The sequence below is a fragment of the Zonotrichia albicollis genome, chromosome 13 (genome assembly GCF_047830755.1).
Source record: "Zonotrichia albicollis isolate bZonAlb1 chromosome 13, bZonAlb1.hap1, whole genome shotgun sequence".
NCBI classification, from domain to species: Eukaryota; Metazoa; Chordata; class Aves; order Passeriformes; family Passerellidae; genus Zonotrichia; species Zonotrichia albicollis.
Window position 1 is genome coordinate 7,381,287 of NC_133831.1, and position 14,703 is coordinate 7,395,989.

The window sequence follows — 14,703 nt, forward strand, 5'->3', positions numbered from 1 at the left end:
GCTTATATAGGGGCTTCAAGGTTTTTTTTTGCAGCCCACGCTATGCCTGCAGTGCTGTCACTTCAGGTCCTGTGGTTTGAGTGCTGAATAAGTTATGTTGCAGAGGTTTTCATAGTATAAATTAGGAAAGAATAACCAAGTTGGTCCTTATGAGGTCATGCTGCTTTTTGTAGGCACAAGTTGGTGATTAAGCAGCATGATCAGGCTGGGGTAGAAAATGCCATACCGTTGGTGTTCTTGCTTTGAGCTGGGTTTGTACCTTCTAAATAAAAGCAGGAGGAGAAAAGAATTAAGCTTCCCCACATCATTTCCCTGAGTCTCTCCAGGATATTTTAAAATTTTAGAGGGTCTTCAGATGCTGAGATGATCAGTAACAGTGAGGTGAGCACAGAGTCTAAAGGCCTCATTGAGTGTGGGAACAAGCATCAGGCAAGACTTGGAGTGAAGCTGGGAGGCGAGGTAGAGTGGGCAGGAGCAATGGGAAAATGGCACTGAAATGTCCTTGTTTGGTTTTGTGCCTAAACTCCCTTAAACTCTTGACTGGTTTCTTGTGCTTTTGGCAATCTGGCCGGCTCACCTGTGCTAACTTGAGTCTTGCCCTTGGCTTGCAGGTTAGCAAATTGAAACGCCACATCCGCTCGCACACCGGGGAGCGCCCGTTCCAGTGCAGCCTGTGCAGCTATGCCAGCAGAGACACCTACAAACTGAAGAGGCACATGAGGACCCACTCCGGTACTGATTCTGTGTTCTCTTAGTGTCAGAGTGCTGGGGCTACAGTGTTGCTGGCACACAGCAAACAAATACTATTGTGTAGTTTAATATAAAACCTTTATAAAGTGTAGCTGAAGAGAATGCACCACGTTTTGTGAGCACTTGTAAATTTAAAACCAGGTTAAATTACTTCGCTGAGAAATGAGCTTGGTGGATTCTGATTTCTAGTTTGACTACGAGGTGATAAAATGCAGGCATCTCTATTTTGAACAGAAGAAACTTCTGTTTGCTGTGTTCCAGCTGAAGAGTAGAGCCATTTGTAGTTTCATGCTTCAGTGCATTTTTAAAAGCATCTCATGCATGTTAGTTCATAAAGATGCTAATTTTTTCTTCAATATAAATAGGGATGATTTTAGCACAGAATGTTACTGCAGTGCCAAATTAATCATATTGCTAAAATTGATGGGGAGAAACATGCCCTTTTATGTATACATGAACATCAGAATCTCCACCCCAAAAAATCTGATATCACTTGCTCTCTTCTGTCAGCTGTAGGTCTTGCCTGTATTTCTCAGAGTAAGAATAATTTAACTTCCTTAAGGATTGAACTTTAGTTTCTTTGTAGAAAGACACTGGAGCTATAACTTGCAGAGAAAGATGTTATTGAGTGCTTTGCAGAATTACAATTTCTTTGTGTTGCAAGTTTCTGGGAGGTTGTTTGGGGATTCTTTGTGAGATTTCTTTTTAATAAAAGTACTTGTTCTATTTTTTCCTTTTGCTCCTGAAGGAGAGAAGCCATATGAATGTTACATCTGCCATGCTCGCTTCACTCAGAGCGGTACCATGAAGATGCACATTTTGCAGAAGCACACGGAGAATGTGGCCAAATTCCACTGTCCTCACTGTGATACTGTTATAGCGAGAAAGAGTGACCTGGGTACGTGTCTCCCAAACATGGCCATTTGCTGAAGATGGTACAAAACTTCCCAGAATTAGAGTTCAAATAACCCAACTGCTCTCTTAACCCAAATACCCCGTCTGGGAACTGCACAGCATAAAGCACACCTTCACATATGGGGCTGGTAGAACACATCTTTAGCTTATAGCTGCTGCAAGTTAAAACAATTTTCAGTTTCTACTCATTGTTTGGTTTTTTTTTTTCCCCAAGCATACAAGGTAAGTTACTGTTTGCCCATAGATGGAAGGCATTTATTGAACTTGGATTGAGATTTCAATAGCATAAGGATTGGGATCTAAAAAGCAAGATCACGTGGCTTAGCCTCCTGCACACTGGAGGCCCTTGTTTCATGCAGAGATATTTTCATCAAGTTAAAAGATTTGAATTAGAGCAAGCATTTAACTTTCCAGGATTTGGAGCTGTGTGCTCAAAAAAGCCCTGAGTCCTTGCAGTAGGACATTGCTGATCTAGTGAGCAGTACCCAGTGTGATTCCAGCAGGCAAGCTCTTATGTTTCTAGAAGGTGACAAACAATATCGTGCCCAGAGCAGCTGAGGGAAAGGAAGGAGCCACGATTTGGCAGAACTTTCTGTCTTTAAACAGAATTATCACCCAAGTAATGGGAAGGCAGGCTCTCTTCCAGTAAAGACAAGTGCTACAGTGAGAGGCAGTTTGAGAGAAAGGCAATCAGTTCATGTCAGGAGCAAACAAGCTGATTTACAACAGAGGAAAACGGATGTTAGCTATGAAGAATTTTTCTTCTAATAATGCTTTAATCTACCCTAAGCTAGCTCATGCAGCTGTGGTATGCTCTTAGTTGGAGGATTTTAAAGAAGTGACTAAAACCTTTCAGGGATTATCTGCTGGTATCCCTGTTGCCTTCTAGTCCTGTCACTCTGACTTCTAATCCTGCAGAAAATCTTGTTTCCCCCCACTGAATTACCTGGCTTCTGGCTGTATCCAGGCAATTCAAATTACTCTTAAAAATAACAGTCCACAAGACACTTTAGTTTGACAGTACTTTATCATCAAATTCAAGTATCCTGAATCAGCATAGATTGCAAGTAATAACCAAATCTGTGGAAAATCTTAATGGAGTTTTTCTGGGAGCTCTTTGCATCTAGAAATTGTTCTAGTTGGTTTTACTTGTGAGTCCTTTAGGTTTTTAGTTGAATCCTAAATTCCACTGTTTTGGCTGAGCTTGGGAGGATCTCTAAAGGACCATGGGCTCATCTTTTGTGCTTGGAAAGCCACGGTGGTGAAAGCTTTTTGATTCTTTTTCCTGTAGGTGTCCACTTGCGGAAGCAGCATTCCTACATTGAGCAGGGCAAGAAGTGTCGCTACTGTGACGCTGTGTTCCATGAGAGGTATGCCCTCATCCAGCATCAAAAGTCCCACAAGAACGAGAAGCGCTTCAAGTGTGACCAGTGTGATTATGCCTGCAGACAGGTAAGCTGGGGGCACCCCTTAAAAGTGTTAGGACAGGAGCTGAAAGTATGAGATGGAAATCAGCTTTTAGGTATGACCAGATGTTGCTCAAAATAAAAACGACGTGGACACTGGACTCTCCAAGGTAAAAGAGAGGGAAAGTTCAATTCTGACTCCCAACATTTATAGATTTCCAAAAGTGACAGTTGATTGGAGGATGACAGTGCCGCCTCTCCAATGACACTGGACAAACCAACAGTCCATCAAATTTCTCCTTCTCCATAAAAGAATGCAAAACAATAAGTTATTTACATGAAGTGTGCGAGGAAGTTCCTTACAAGAATGTAAAGATCAGGAGGCTTAGAAGAACTTAAAAAAACAGGGCAACAACCAGCTGTCAGGATCAAATTGGCTGTCTAAATTTTTTGAAGGGTGTAAATGAGACCACAAGTGGCCTTTTCTTGGTGTGATTCTGTCCTGTAGAGAAAAGCCTTCTAATTCATAACCTTGATGTACCCCTTGACCAAGGAATTAGAGTCCATATAGAATGGGAGTAGCTAGGACTGAATATGCCATCAATCAAGATGTTCTTGCATTGCTGCGGAATCATTCTTTTCCTGATATTAACCATAAAATTTTGGCCTTGTTTTAGCTGAAAATTCACTTTTCTGTATCCATTGACACAAGTTTCCATTTTCCCTGTCCGTGCCAGGAGCGGCACATGGTCATGCACAAACGGACCCATACTGGAGAAAAGCCTTATGCCTGTAGCCATTGTGATAAAACCTTCCGCCAGAAGCAGCTCCTGGACATGCACTTCAAGAGATACCACGACCCCAACTTTGTCCCTGCTGCCTTTGTCTGCTCCAAGTGTGGCAAAACATTCACTCGCAGGGTAAGGGAATATTCCTTGAGTTGGAGAGGGTTGGGGTGGAATGAGGCTTTTTTAGCCAAGGGAAATGTATACCCAAAAGGAAAGATGGGTGAGGTACATGGTAAAATATGAATCTTTTAATAGAGCTCTTCTCTTTGAGAGGGAAAGAGAGAATTGAGAATTGGTACCAACAAACATTAGTGTTCACATCATGAGCAATGTGAAAATGCAACTTCATTCGTAAAGTTAATGAATGTACCCATCTCCCCCAAAGAATCTCTCTTTAGAAAGCAAATGACATAGTTACCAGAAACATGTTTGAAAATACAGAGCCAGAATGTCTGATCTTGAATTCAATGCATGTTTTAACTTTTCTTGTGTTTTTGATCTTTCACTGAGTAGAACACAATGGCCAGACATGCTGATAACTGCTCTGGCCTAGATGGTGGGGAAGGAGAGAACGGAGGAGAGACAAAGAAAGGCAAACGTGGCCGAAAGAGAAAGATGCGTTCTAAGAAAGAAGATTCTTCTGATAGTGGTAAGAGCAGCTCAGTACCTTCTGAGAGTTACAGGTCTGTGATTCATGTGTGTGTTAGCTGCTGGTTTGCCAGTTCTGCAGGTTTCTTCTGGCACTTCAGTCTTGTCTGGTTGGCAAACACAGAATATGGTGATACATGGCCAAGTAGAGAAAGATGTATTGTCTGTGAGGGATAATATAGAGCCTGCTGTCCCAGGCCTGTTCCAAGACAGTAGTTTAAAAAACACTGTCTGACACCCCTTGTGTCAGCTGTGCCATTCCTGCCCTGCCTGTGTGGAAAACTCTCTGGTAATTTTTTTCAGAGTCCCAAAAGAGGCTGTGTGGTTCTGCAATGCATTGCTATGAAATGTTACTTGATCATTCTTCAGCATTACTGGGTGGCATGTCCAGACAATTCCACCACTGAATAGTTTGGCTACTTCTGTGGAGAAAGGCTGGCAACATCCAAGAGAGTGGTGGAGATTAATACTGTGTGTGAAGGAAAAGCTCAGTCCTACTCCTGTCTCCTGGCAGAGGAAAAACTTCATCATGTCTTCAACAGGAAGAGCCAAGTAGAGTCTCAAGACCAACCAGTTCAAAGATGATTTTGCTGAAGGAATGTTGCTGATTAGTCTTTTATCTGGAGTGCTTTATCTAATTAATCAAGGGGTGTAGGGAGAACAGGGTTATTTCTGGCTAGACAATGCATATCTGAAAATCTCACATGGCAAACAAGTTTTAGGATGAGTATGATCAAATGATTTGCAAACCTTGATTCAAAAACTGTAGAAATTGATGCTTAAACTCATGTTTGTATAGATCTTTATAAAAATGAATTAGGTGAATTAAGCACATGTAATTAATTGTGCATTTAAGCATGAAAAGGTAATGGAGGGAGGGTAAAATAATTGATGGAAGGTAATTCAAAATGTGGCATTCTGGAGTATGGCATTCTTAGTATCTGATTTGAAATCTTCCTGGGAGTTCAGCCTGTTCTGAAAACTCATATTTTGTTTAGTTGGTTTGGTCTGAGTTTAAAACAGTTTTTTGTAGGGGAAGCTTGTCAAAAGTCAGGCTTTTTAATGAGCTGATGATATGCAGTGAATGATGCCAGGCTCTGTGCTGAGGGAATCTCTTCAGCCTCAGTGGAAGTGGCAAATGTGGGTTGACCTCAGAAGCCATTGGATAGATATGAAGAATTGACCAATGAGAGCTGAGTAGCTGTAAGAAAGATGTTCTAATTACCTGCTAGAGGAATTGCATTATTCACTGTTGTGTTTATTTGGATTTCTGCAGTTTCATGAGGTTTGGCAACTACTAAATACCTAAAAATTATGAGCAAAGCTGGGATGAAATAGACAAATTTGTGTTAATCAAAGAGGGGAAAGACCAAACAGTGAATGATAGTTTTGTCTCCTGGCTGCCCAGCATTAGACAGAATGTTAATTGATGGACATTGAGGTGATGGGAGAATGTCAAGAACTTCTAAAGAGGTGAGACCTGAGAAATCCAGTAAATAAATCCCTCATGAGGGGAATCCTTTGAATGATTGTAAAATCATGCAGCTTGTACATGCCCCAGTGTGAGTTGGGGTTTTTCCCTTTAAATAAAAGGGAGTATCCTTGTGGCCCTTGTATTCTTGAGTGAAGCTACTCCTCTAGTGAACAGCCTTACAAATTTAAGGGCAATCATTTTGCTGTCCAAACAATATTATTCTCTTGGACATCTCTCACTGCTTTTTGTCTGCTCTGGGTTTGCCCAGAGCATTCTGAACATGCTGATGGTCCTCATCTAGTAGGTTTAAGGAGTGTTGTGAAAAATGAAGTGTAGAGCTTGAGGGGTAGGAGACTGGCTCTTGGATGCCTGTTGGGGTTCTCCTGTTTCACAGAGATCCTGGAATGGCTGCTACAGCAATTTACATGGGATCTACCTCTTCTATCCTCTTGCCCTTCTATTTTCCCCACACTTCTTGAAATCAGCTCATCCCCTCCCCTAAACATCCTGCAAATAGTCCTGTGTGATCCAAAATAGCCTTCCTCCTGCATCCCATTGTGTCCCAACCAGGAATTCCCTAACTCCCCATAGTACCAAAGGTGATCTCAAGAGCTGCTTCCCATGATTGGGATGGATTTCACACCTGGTGGCTCTTCTGGGAGTGTCCTGGACAAGAGGTTTGTTCCTCAGAAGCTGTGAATTTGGGCACCTTGTATTGAGCAATGCTGTGCTCCTCTCTGTTGTTCAGGTGGGACTTGGATGGGCTGTTGGACCCTCTGATAGGCTTGGGAGTAGCCCAGCCATGTGTTATTTGTTCTTCCTTGTGCTGTTGTCTCTGCGCTCCTTTGTGCATGTGCAGAGTAGCTTTTACCACATAATCTAACATAATTTAATTACCTTTTGCTTTCTGAAGGACAGCTTGTTCCCTCTAAGTGAGGGTAACAGATTAACAGTCTGTGGCTTCTGAACAAAGGCCTTACTTGCCTTCTTTCTCAGAGCTGATCCTTCAAATCCATCCCTTTTGGACAGGATTTGATGGTGCTTCTCTGTAGATGGATGTGTTTTATTCTTGTTAAAACTGAAGATTTATCTGACATCCTTTCTTACAGAGGAAAATGCTGAACCAGATTTGGATGATAATGAAGATGAGGAGGAGACAGCAGTAGAAATTGAGGCTGAACCAGAAGTTGAGCAAGAGGCTCCTGCACCACCTCCCAGTAAGAAAAGAAGAGGAAGACCACCAGGCAAAGCTGCTGCGCAACCAAAACAATCCCAGCGTAAGTCACTGATTGAAGTCACCTTACCCTGCTTGCTTGAGCACCTTTTGCCTTGGATTTGGCCATTCTTGTAGATGTGATCCCTGCAAATGAGATTATTTTAAAAGTAGATAGCTGTACTTGTCTCTGCATTGCTAAGAACTCACCTTGAAGTTTGTTGCAAGGGTTTCCTTGTCACGAGGGAACAGGGCCACTTCAGGCCAGGCTAGAAAAGAAAGGCCATTGTGTTTGTTTAGTGTTATTTCATTTCATAGTTGTGCAAAGTGCTCACTTGTTTTTGTACCAGTTGTGGTGTCTCTGCTGACGTACATAAAGTCCTTGGGAAAACAGCTGGCAGTAAAAAAATCATGGTGTTCTCACCTGGTTGGCTTTTGCAGGTATTGCCACAACTGAACTTGCTTCAGGCTGTTGGTTCTGAGCAAGGACCAGTGCAGGTGTTGTTTCAACTCCACAGGGATGTGTTTAAGAACAGACATTGTAACTGTGCCCAGTCGAAGTAAATACATTTTAGACCAGAGTAGGATGGGAAAGGGAAATCAGTTCCTTTAAGGAGGTGGTGGCTTCCTCAGTGGCTTGGCTGTCTGCTCAGTGATACAAGTGTGGCCTGTTTTCTCTCTGGGGTTATTCTGTGGAAACATTCAGTGCTGAATTTGTCATCACTAATTTCCCCTGAAGTTTAAGTTTTGTCTTAGGCCCATATATTGATACAGGGTTTGATTTCATTCATTATTCTACAAAATCCATTGTTTGAAGGATGTTTTAATATGAAAATGCACACTGGAACTGTAGTAGTACTGGGGGCCCATCTTCTTAAAGGGGCAAGAAAATAAATGCTTGATGCTTGGGTGAGTGAGGTGGGTTGAATTGCTCCCCACTGATGTGACAGTCCCAAAGACCTGCTTGAGGCATGCAGGCTGGCTCTGGAAACAGTAAAATAATCTGCTTCTCCCCCTCTCCTCCTTTGTATCTGCCCTTCCAGCTGCAGCAATCATTCAGGTTGAAGACCAGAACACTGGTGAAATTGAAAACATTATAGTTGAAGTGAAGAAAGAACCTGATGCAGAAACAGCAGAGGAAGAGGAGGAAGCTCAGCCTGCTGTAGTGGAAGCTCCCAATGGAGACCTCACCCCTGAGATGATTCTCAGCATGATGGACCGGTGATGGAGGAAGACCACGTTGGCTGACTGAACTGGCCTGGGCTGTGTTTAAGCGGCTCAAATCTATTTTTTTCCTTTTAATCTTTTTTCTTGGCTTTGGGAAGTGCATCATTTTAGACCATTTTACCAAACATACTGGGAAATAAAACGATGTTAGAATGTGATTTAACTAGAACTTGCTGTTTTATGTTAGCATTACAGGATCATGGAACATTAGGAAATATTTTGGAGTCCTTGAGGGTTTCCTCTGAGATGCTTGATTTAGTTTTGCTCTGAACTGCATTGTAAAGCTGGTCCAAGGGCCGTGTTTACATGCACCAAGTTTTAATATACAAAAGTGGAAGCCTTGACTAGAGTATGTGGAAAACCACTCCGGACTTGCCCTTCCAGTTCCCAGAGTCCTTGAGCCTCTTCTCTCAGTAGTGTTTTTAACTGTAAATGCAGACTTGGGAGGGTTCTAGACTTTTGAAATGTTTTTTTGGTTGGTTTTTTTGTTTTTTGTTTTTTTGTTTTTGCTTTCTCCCACTGAGTAGCTCCGGTTCTCCAAGTCGGCTGCACATGGTAGTTTTGGCATGCTCCAACTGGTTTCTGTCCTTAATATGCTTTGCTTTCTGCAAAGCATTTCTGTAATGGTCAAGCTTGTAAATAACTTTTTTTTTACATTTTAATCTTTTTCCATTAATTAAGAGGTATGCAAAAATGCCGTTTTAAGAAACCCCAGTATTCTAATTCCTTTCAAACTAAGTGACAAGAGAATTGATAGAGTGTAAATGTTGGAAAAGCTGTTGATAAGGTAGAGAAAATATGTACCCAAACTATTGCTTGCAGAACAAGAGAAACCCACATGTGAAATCTGGTTTTGAAGCACAAAAAAATTGTATTTTATAGAATCTTAGACTGGCTTGGGTTAGAAGGCACTTTTACAGATCATCTAGTTCTGCCCCCCCTGCCACAGGCAGGGACACTTTTCACTAGACCAGCTTCCTCCAAGCTCTGTCCAACCTGGCCTTGAACACTTCCAGGGATGGGGCAGTAAGTTTCTCTGGACAACCTGTTCCAGAGCCTCACCACCCTCACAGGGAAGAATTTCTTCCTAATAGCCCATCTAACCCTGCCCTGTGTCAGTTTGAAGCCATTCCCTGTTGTCCTGTCTCTCCATTCCCTTGCCAAAAGTCCCTTTCCAGCACTCTTGTAAGATCCCTGCAAGGTTCTGTAAGGCCACAATCAGGTCATCCCAAAACCTTCTTTTCTCCAGGCTGAATAACTCCAGCTCTCTCAGTCTTTCCTCATAGGAATGGTGCTCCATCCCTCAAATCGTGTTTGTGGCCTCCTCCGGACTCGCCCCGACAGCTCGATGTCCTCCTTGTCCCAGGACCCCAGAGCTGGATGCAGCACTGCAGGTGGGGTCTCACCTGAGTGGGGCAGAATCCCCCCTTCCTGCTGCCCCCAGGGCTCTGGATGCAGCCCAGCACACACAGCTGGGCCATGTCCAGTCTCTCCCACCAGCTCCCCCAGGTCCTTCTCCCCAGGGCTGCTCTGGGTCTGTTCATTCCCAGCCCAGATTCATCCCAAGGGTTGCCCCAATCCAGGTGCACCACCTTGCACTGGCTCTTGTTAAGCCTCATGAGATTCCCAAGGGCCAGGTCCTTCTGGATGGCCCTGTCCTTCAGGTGTGTCACTGCACCCTAAGCTTGGTGTTCCCAAACGTGCTGAGGGTGTTCTCCATCCCTTCATCAATGCCATTAACGGTGATAGTGAATAGAACTGGTCCCAGTATGGACCCCTGAGGGGCACCAGTCACTGCTGTCCATCCAGAGTCTGAGCCGTTGACACTGCCCTCTGGATGTGACCGTCCAACCAATTTGAAACATATAATTAACTTTTTTGAGTTATAATTTCACAAATACATTTTCTTTGCTCTATCTTGTAGTTGTATTTTGTGTTTATGAATCCTATGTTAAGACAAAAGTGGTGATTTATGAGTGGGTCACTGCAGCCCTCAACCTGGGCCAGGAAATTTTATTAATAGGTCAGTAATTCTACAATTTTTGAATCTCTGATAAAGACAAAAAAAGGAATAATGTGAAATACAAATGATGCCTGTATATGAAAATGTCACATGTTAAAATATGTAAGCTTTTTATAGAGCCTCAGTCTTGCTGATTTCAAACAAATTTTTCTTCTATGTATCGCTTTTAAGAGAGCTATCAGTTTAGCTATCAGACTCTAGGTTGATGCATTTTTGTACTTAGCTGTACTGTGTGATATTTTTCATTATTTTAGGAAGCCAACATGGGAAAAAAAATACTGTTATAAAATATGTAATGGGGTTTGAAAGCTGGGAAGGAGAATATACTGCTGTACAGCTAATAAATAATAACGGATTAACACGTGTGCTCACTGGCTGCTTTCTTTGTGTACATCCACGGTGCGACCTGGCAGCCATCTCCAGATGGAAAAGCTGCTCTTCCCAGAAGGATGCTGTCAACAGGACTGGCTCCTTTCTCTCTGCTGGTGTTCCCTCTGCCCCATGCCAAGTGCAAGGTACCTGTCCATGTCCTTAAATCAGAGTGTGCTGCTCTGTGTGTAGAGGATGTAAAATGCAAATGTTGGTGTTGACAGCTTGAGCTTGGAGTAACATGGGAGTAGTTATTACTTCTGTTTGTTTTGACTGTGATTTTACATGGTTGTAGCTGATGGTTTAGTTAACAGGAATATTGTTTCCATTTCATTCTGAAAACATTGGTGGAGTTTCTGTGGTGTGTTTTTTTAATTGCCTTTGACAGCAGTTAGGGTGCCAGCTGTTGGCAGTCACTGCAGGTTCAGGTAGAACCTCCTACTGCTGGTACGGGAGTTGCTGTTGGCAAATGGCACTACTTTATTTTACACTGTTTTACAGGAGGCTGTAACCAAGCACAAGAATTGCTAGTTCTGGCTTTCACTAGGTGTTTGGTGACTTGTTATCCCTGGTCTTCTGTGACTTGCCAAGGAAAGCCTGTCTGGAGGTGGAAGCTCGGAGTCCTGAGCACGCTGGTGCCTTGTTGCAGCAGGTGGGAGAGGTGGTGTAAGGGCTGCTTCTGTGAGAAGTCAGGTCTGGCTGAGAAATGGGTAAATCCTTGTGTGCTTTCCCAGCTGGGCAAGGGACTTGTGTGCTCAGAAGCCAAAGATGTTTTAGTCTGAGGCAGTGCTGAGTTGGTTTTACATAAGCCTGGAGCTAGGGAGGCTTTTTGGTGAGTCGAAAAACCAAAGGTGTCCCTGGGATCTGTAAGGAGAAATGCCATCATATCTTAAACCCTGTGGCTCAACCTGGTGCTGACACGTGGGGTGTGAAGGATGGTGCAGTGGCTTTGTTTTAGCTGGTGGCCCCAGGAGCTGCCACACATGGTCCAGCAGAGACTTCCTTTGGTCTGTGTGAGCGTTCATGTGCAACAGCTCATGCTGTTGCACACAGGCCTGGGTGACACCAAACCAGGTGCTGCAGCTCTCCTGGAATTCAGAATAGCTGGGGGAGGTGGCTGTGTGTGAACAGCTTAATGGGAGGCTGAAAGGACGAGCGCTGAGAGGTGTATTTGTGCAAAGACCACAGGTGTGGCTGGTGCTGAGTGGGCTCTGTAGTGTTCTTCTGAGGAAACACCACTCCATGAAGGGTTGTGGGCTGTGACCATGTGCTGGCATCATGCTCCATCCTTTAAGCCCTTCATGTGCCCACCCCTGCGGTGGCACTGCCTTGGTCAGTCAGGGCCCAGGTGAGCAGCCCCACACCAGGAGTCCATGACTGACAGCTCAGCCAAGGTATGGGTGGTCTAGGGATGAGCAGGGTGTGGCCTCACCTTTTGCCAAGCCCCACCAGACACAGGCACTGGCAATCCAAGAGGTTGTGAGATGTGCAACATCCAGTGTCTGACACAGGTACATCACCTGTGCAATGCCCTTGCAATTGCCTCTTCCAGTGCCAATGTCCCTAGGGCTGGAGGCTTGACTGCTCTGAAGCCTCAGCCCAAGGCACAGGACAGCTTGTCACTGGGGCTGAGGTGCCCATTCCTATGGGGGGGTCCAGATCAGAAAGGTGTAGGAGCAGCAATGTTTTGGACCTTGCCAGGATTGTCTTGGCAGGCCTTTTCCAGCACCAGTGTCCCTGGAGCTCTGGGCTCTTTGGCTCTCTCAATCCTAACCCTAAGCATAACGCTAGCCCTTAACCCAGATCTGAGGAGCAATTTCTGAGCAACTTTTTTATTGTGCTCTGATTCTAGAACTTTCTTCACAGACCCCAGGAGAGGTTCAGTGAGGATGGAAGCTGTCACCCTGTGGCCATCCTCCTTTTTTCCCCAGCCTGGCATGTTACCTTGCGATCTGCTCAGTTGACCTGGTTTCTCTGTGCTTGCTCTGTCAATGGTTCTGTAATGCAGGCTGGTTTTCATTTGATTTGAGCTGAGGCTCCTGCCTTGGGCAGGGATCTCTGCTTGTGCCTCTTGCAGGCTTCTGGTTCACCCTCAGAGGAGCTGTTCTGGAATGGTGCAGATCAATATCCCAGCCTGCTGCCAAGGACACACATCCAGGGCAGCATCCAAAGCCTGAATGTGGACAGAACAATTCTGCTCAACCCAAGAGCTGTTACCAGTGCTGGAAAAGCTGGGCTTTGGGCTCTGGGTATAAAGCCAGGGCTGGGATGGATCCAAGGAGCATTGCTGCCTCTGCCAGTGGCTTGGCCTGGCTGCCATCCCTGTGTTCTCTGCTGGACCAGAGGAGATGTGCTGTTCTGGACATCCTGGTGTGCCTGGGCTTGCACAGAGGCAGGAACACCTGTGCTCATGGGTGTCTGCCCCACTCCTGGAGTACATGTCCTGCTGTACTGCTGCTCAGAATGTTCCAGCATGTGGGAACCAGTATTTTGGGGAATGGGCTTTGGATGCAGCTTGCCTGGATATCTCCTCTGTGCTGCTAGTCTTCTATAGAAGCCATTCTGATACATGAAAGGGGACAGCTGCTCCCTCTGTGCCTTGAATATCCTTTCATGCCAAAGCTGGGAGATGGTGCCCTTTTAGAAGTTCAGATACCAATAGCCTGGCCTTCTCTATCCTGGAAAAAACATGGATCCAGCCAGGACTGCTGCTGGTGGCTGCTGACTGCACTGGGTAGTGAATGCCCTCTGCCCCTCATCCTGCTGGTGCTCATCCCTCTGCTGATGTAGCTCAGGAGGCTCGAGGAGGTGCTGCCTGCCTTCACTCTCGTACAGAAGGTGGTTTCAGAAGCACTGTGGCCTCAAGTGGATGTAGTAGGAGGGCAAACCCACCCATTCCTTCCAGGAACCACCTTCTCCCAAGTGATTTGACCTCTGGGAAAGCTCAGTGAGCTTCTGGTTGGCAGATTCCAGCCTGGAGCTTGGAAGTTTGTCAGAAAGGGGCAGTTTAGGGGAAGAAGACAGATGTCACCATCCATCCTGGTGGGTGCTGGTCACAGAAACTCAGGCTGCTGGCTCAGAGTAGCTCTGCCTCTCCCTCCAGCACCTTTCCTGAGTTTCTAATTGGGGCCACATTGAGCCAACAGTGGGAAATCCTGAGTCCAGAGAAGCTCTGCAGCATGTCATGGGACACAGGAGCACTTCCTGGTCCAAAACATTCCTGGATGAGTCGAGTGGTTGATATGCTCAGTCCTCAGGTTGATGTGCTCCAAGGAGGTCACCTGGCTTCTGCCTCTCTCCCTTGCTTTGGAACAGAAGGCCTGGGGCGCTTCTGTTCTGGAAAAGCCCTTCCTTCAGCATCCTGCCATGGGCACCAGCATCCATCCTCCAGAGAGCAGCCTGCACGGGGCACCTTCACCCATCTCCAGTGCAAGGTGATGGAGCTGGGCTGGCTGCCCAGTGCTGGGAAGGGTGGACTTGCCCTTACCCCACACACCAGCCATGTCCAGGCAGGAATATGTCCCCATGAAGCACCTCAGGAGATAAGGAGAGGTCACGGATCCTCCTCCCTGGAAGCTGGAGCTGTGGGGAGATGCTCCCGCTCCGTTCATGGAGGGATGCCCTCCACACGGCAGGAGAAGGGTGGAAGCTGGGTAGTGCCGCCCTCTCCTCCCGGCGGGGCCGGTGGGCCGTGGGCACCGTCGCTTTCATTTCGCTTCTCCTGCTCAGGCGGTAAATCTCGCCTGACGGGGCAGGAAGAGGCACCGGGAGGGGGAGGAGGCACCGAGGCGGCGGCGCTGCCGGTCGGTAACCTCAGCGCTTCCTCCCGGCAGGGCGCCTTTCCCGCGGCGCCGAGGATGCTGCCCTGACCCCGCAGCCCGGGCAGGTGT

At 45.7% G+C, this 14,703-nt stretch overlaps 1 protein-coding gene across 6 annotated transcripts in view; it reads left to right on the top strand.

Annotated features, from left to right (window-relative positions):
- CTCF (CCCTC-binding factor) overlaps positions 1-10,803 on the top strand; it is a 34,861-nt gene extending 24,058 nt beyond the window's left edge. For all 6 annotated transcript variants that reach the window (XM_074550898.1, XM_074550897.1, XM_074550895.1 and 3 more), the window contains 7 exons: positions 612-732; positions 1,499-1,648; positions 2,957-3,117; positions 3,809-3,991; positions 4,373-4,508; positions 7,091-7,258; positions 8,238-10,803. In XM_074550898.1, the coding sequence (XP_074406999.1) occupies positions 612-732; positions 1,499-1,648; positions 2,957-3,117; positions 3,809-3,991; positions 4,373-4,508; positions 7,091-7,258; positions 8,238-8,419 (1,101 nt within the window). In that variant the 3' untranslated portion in view covers positions 8,420-10,803. The remainder of the gene's footprint in view (positions 1-611; positions 733-1,498; positions 1,649-2,956; positions 3,118-3,808; positions 3,992-4,372; positions 4,509-7,090; positions 7,259-8,237) is intronic.
- Positions 10,804-14,703: the final 3,900 nt, after the last annotated feature.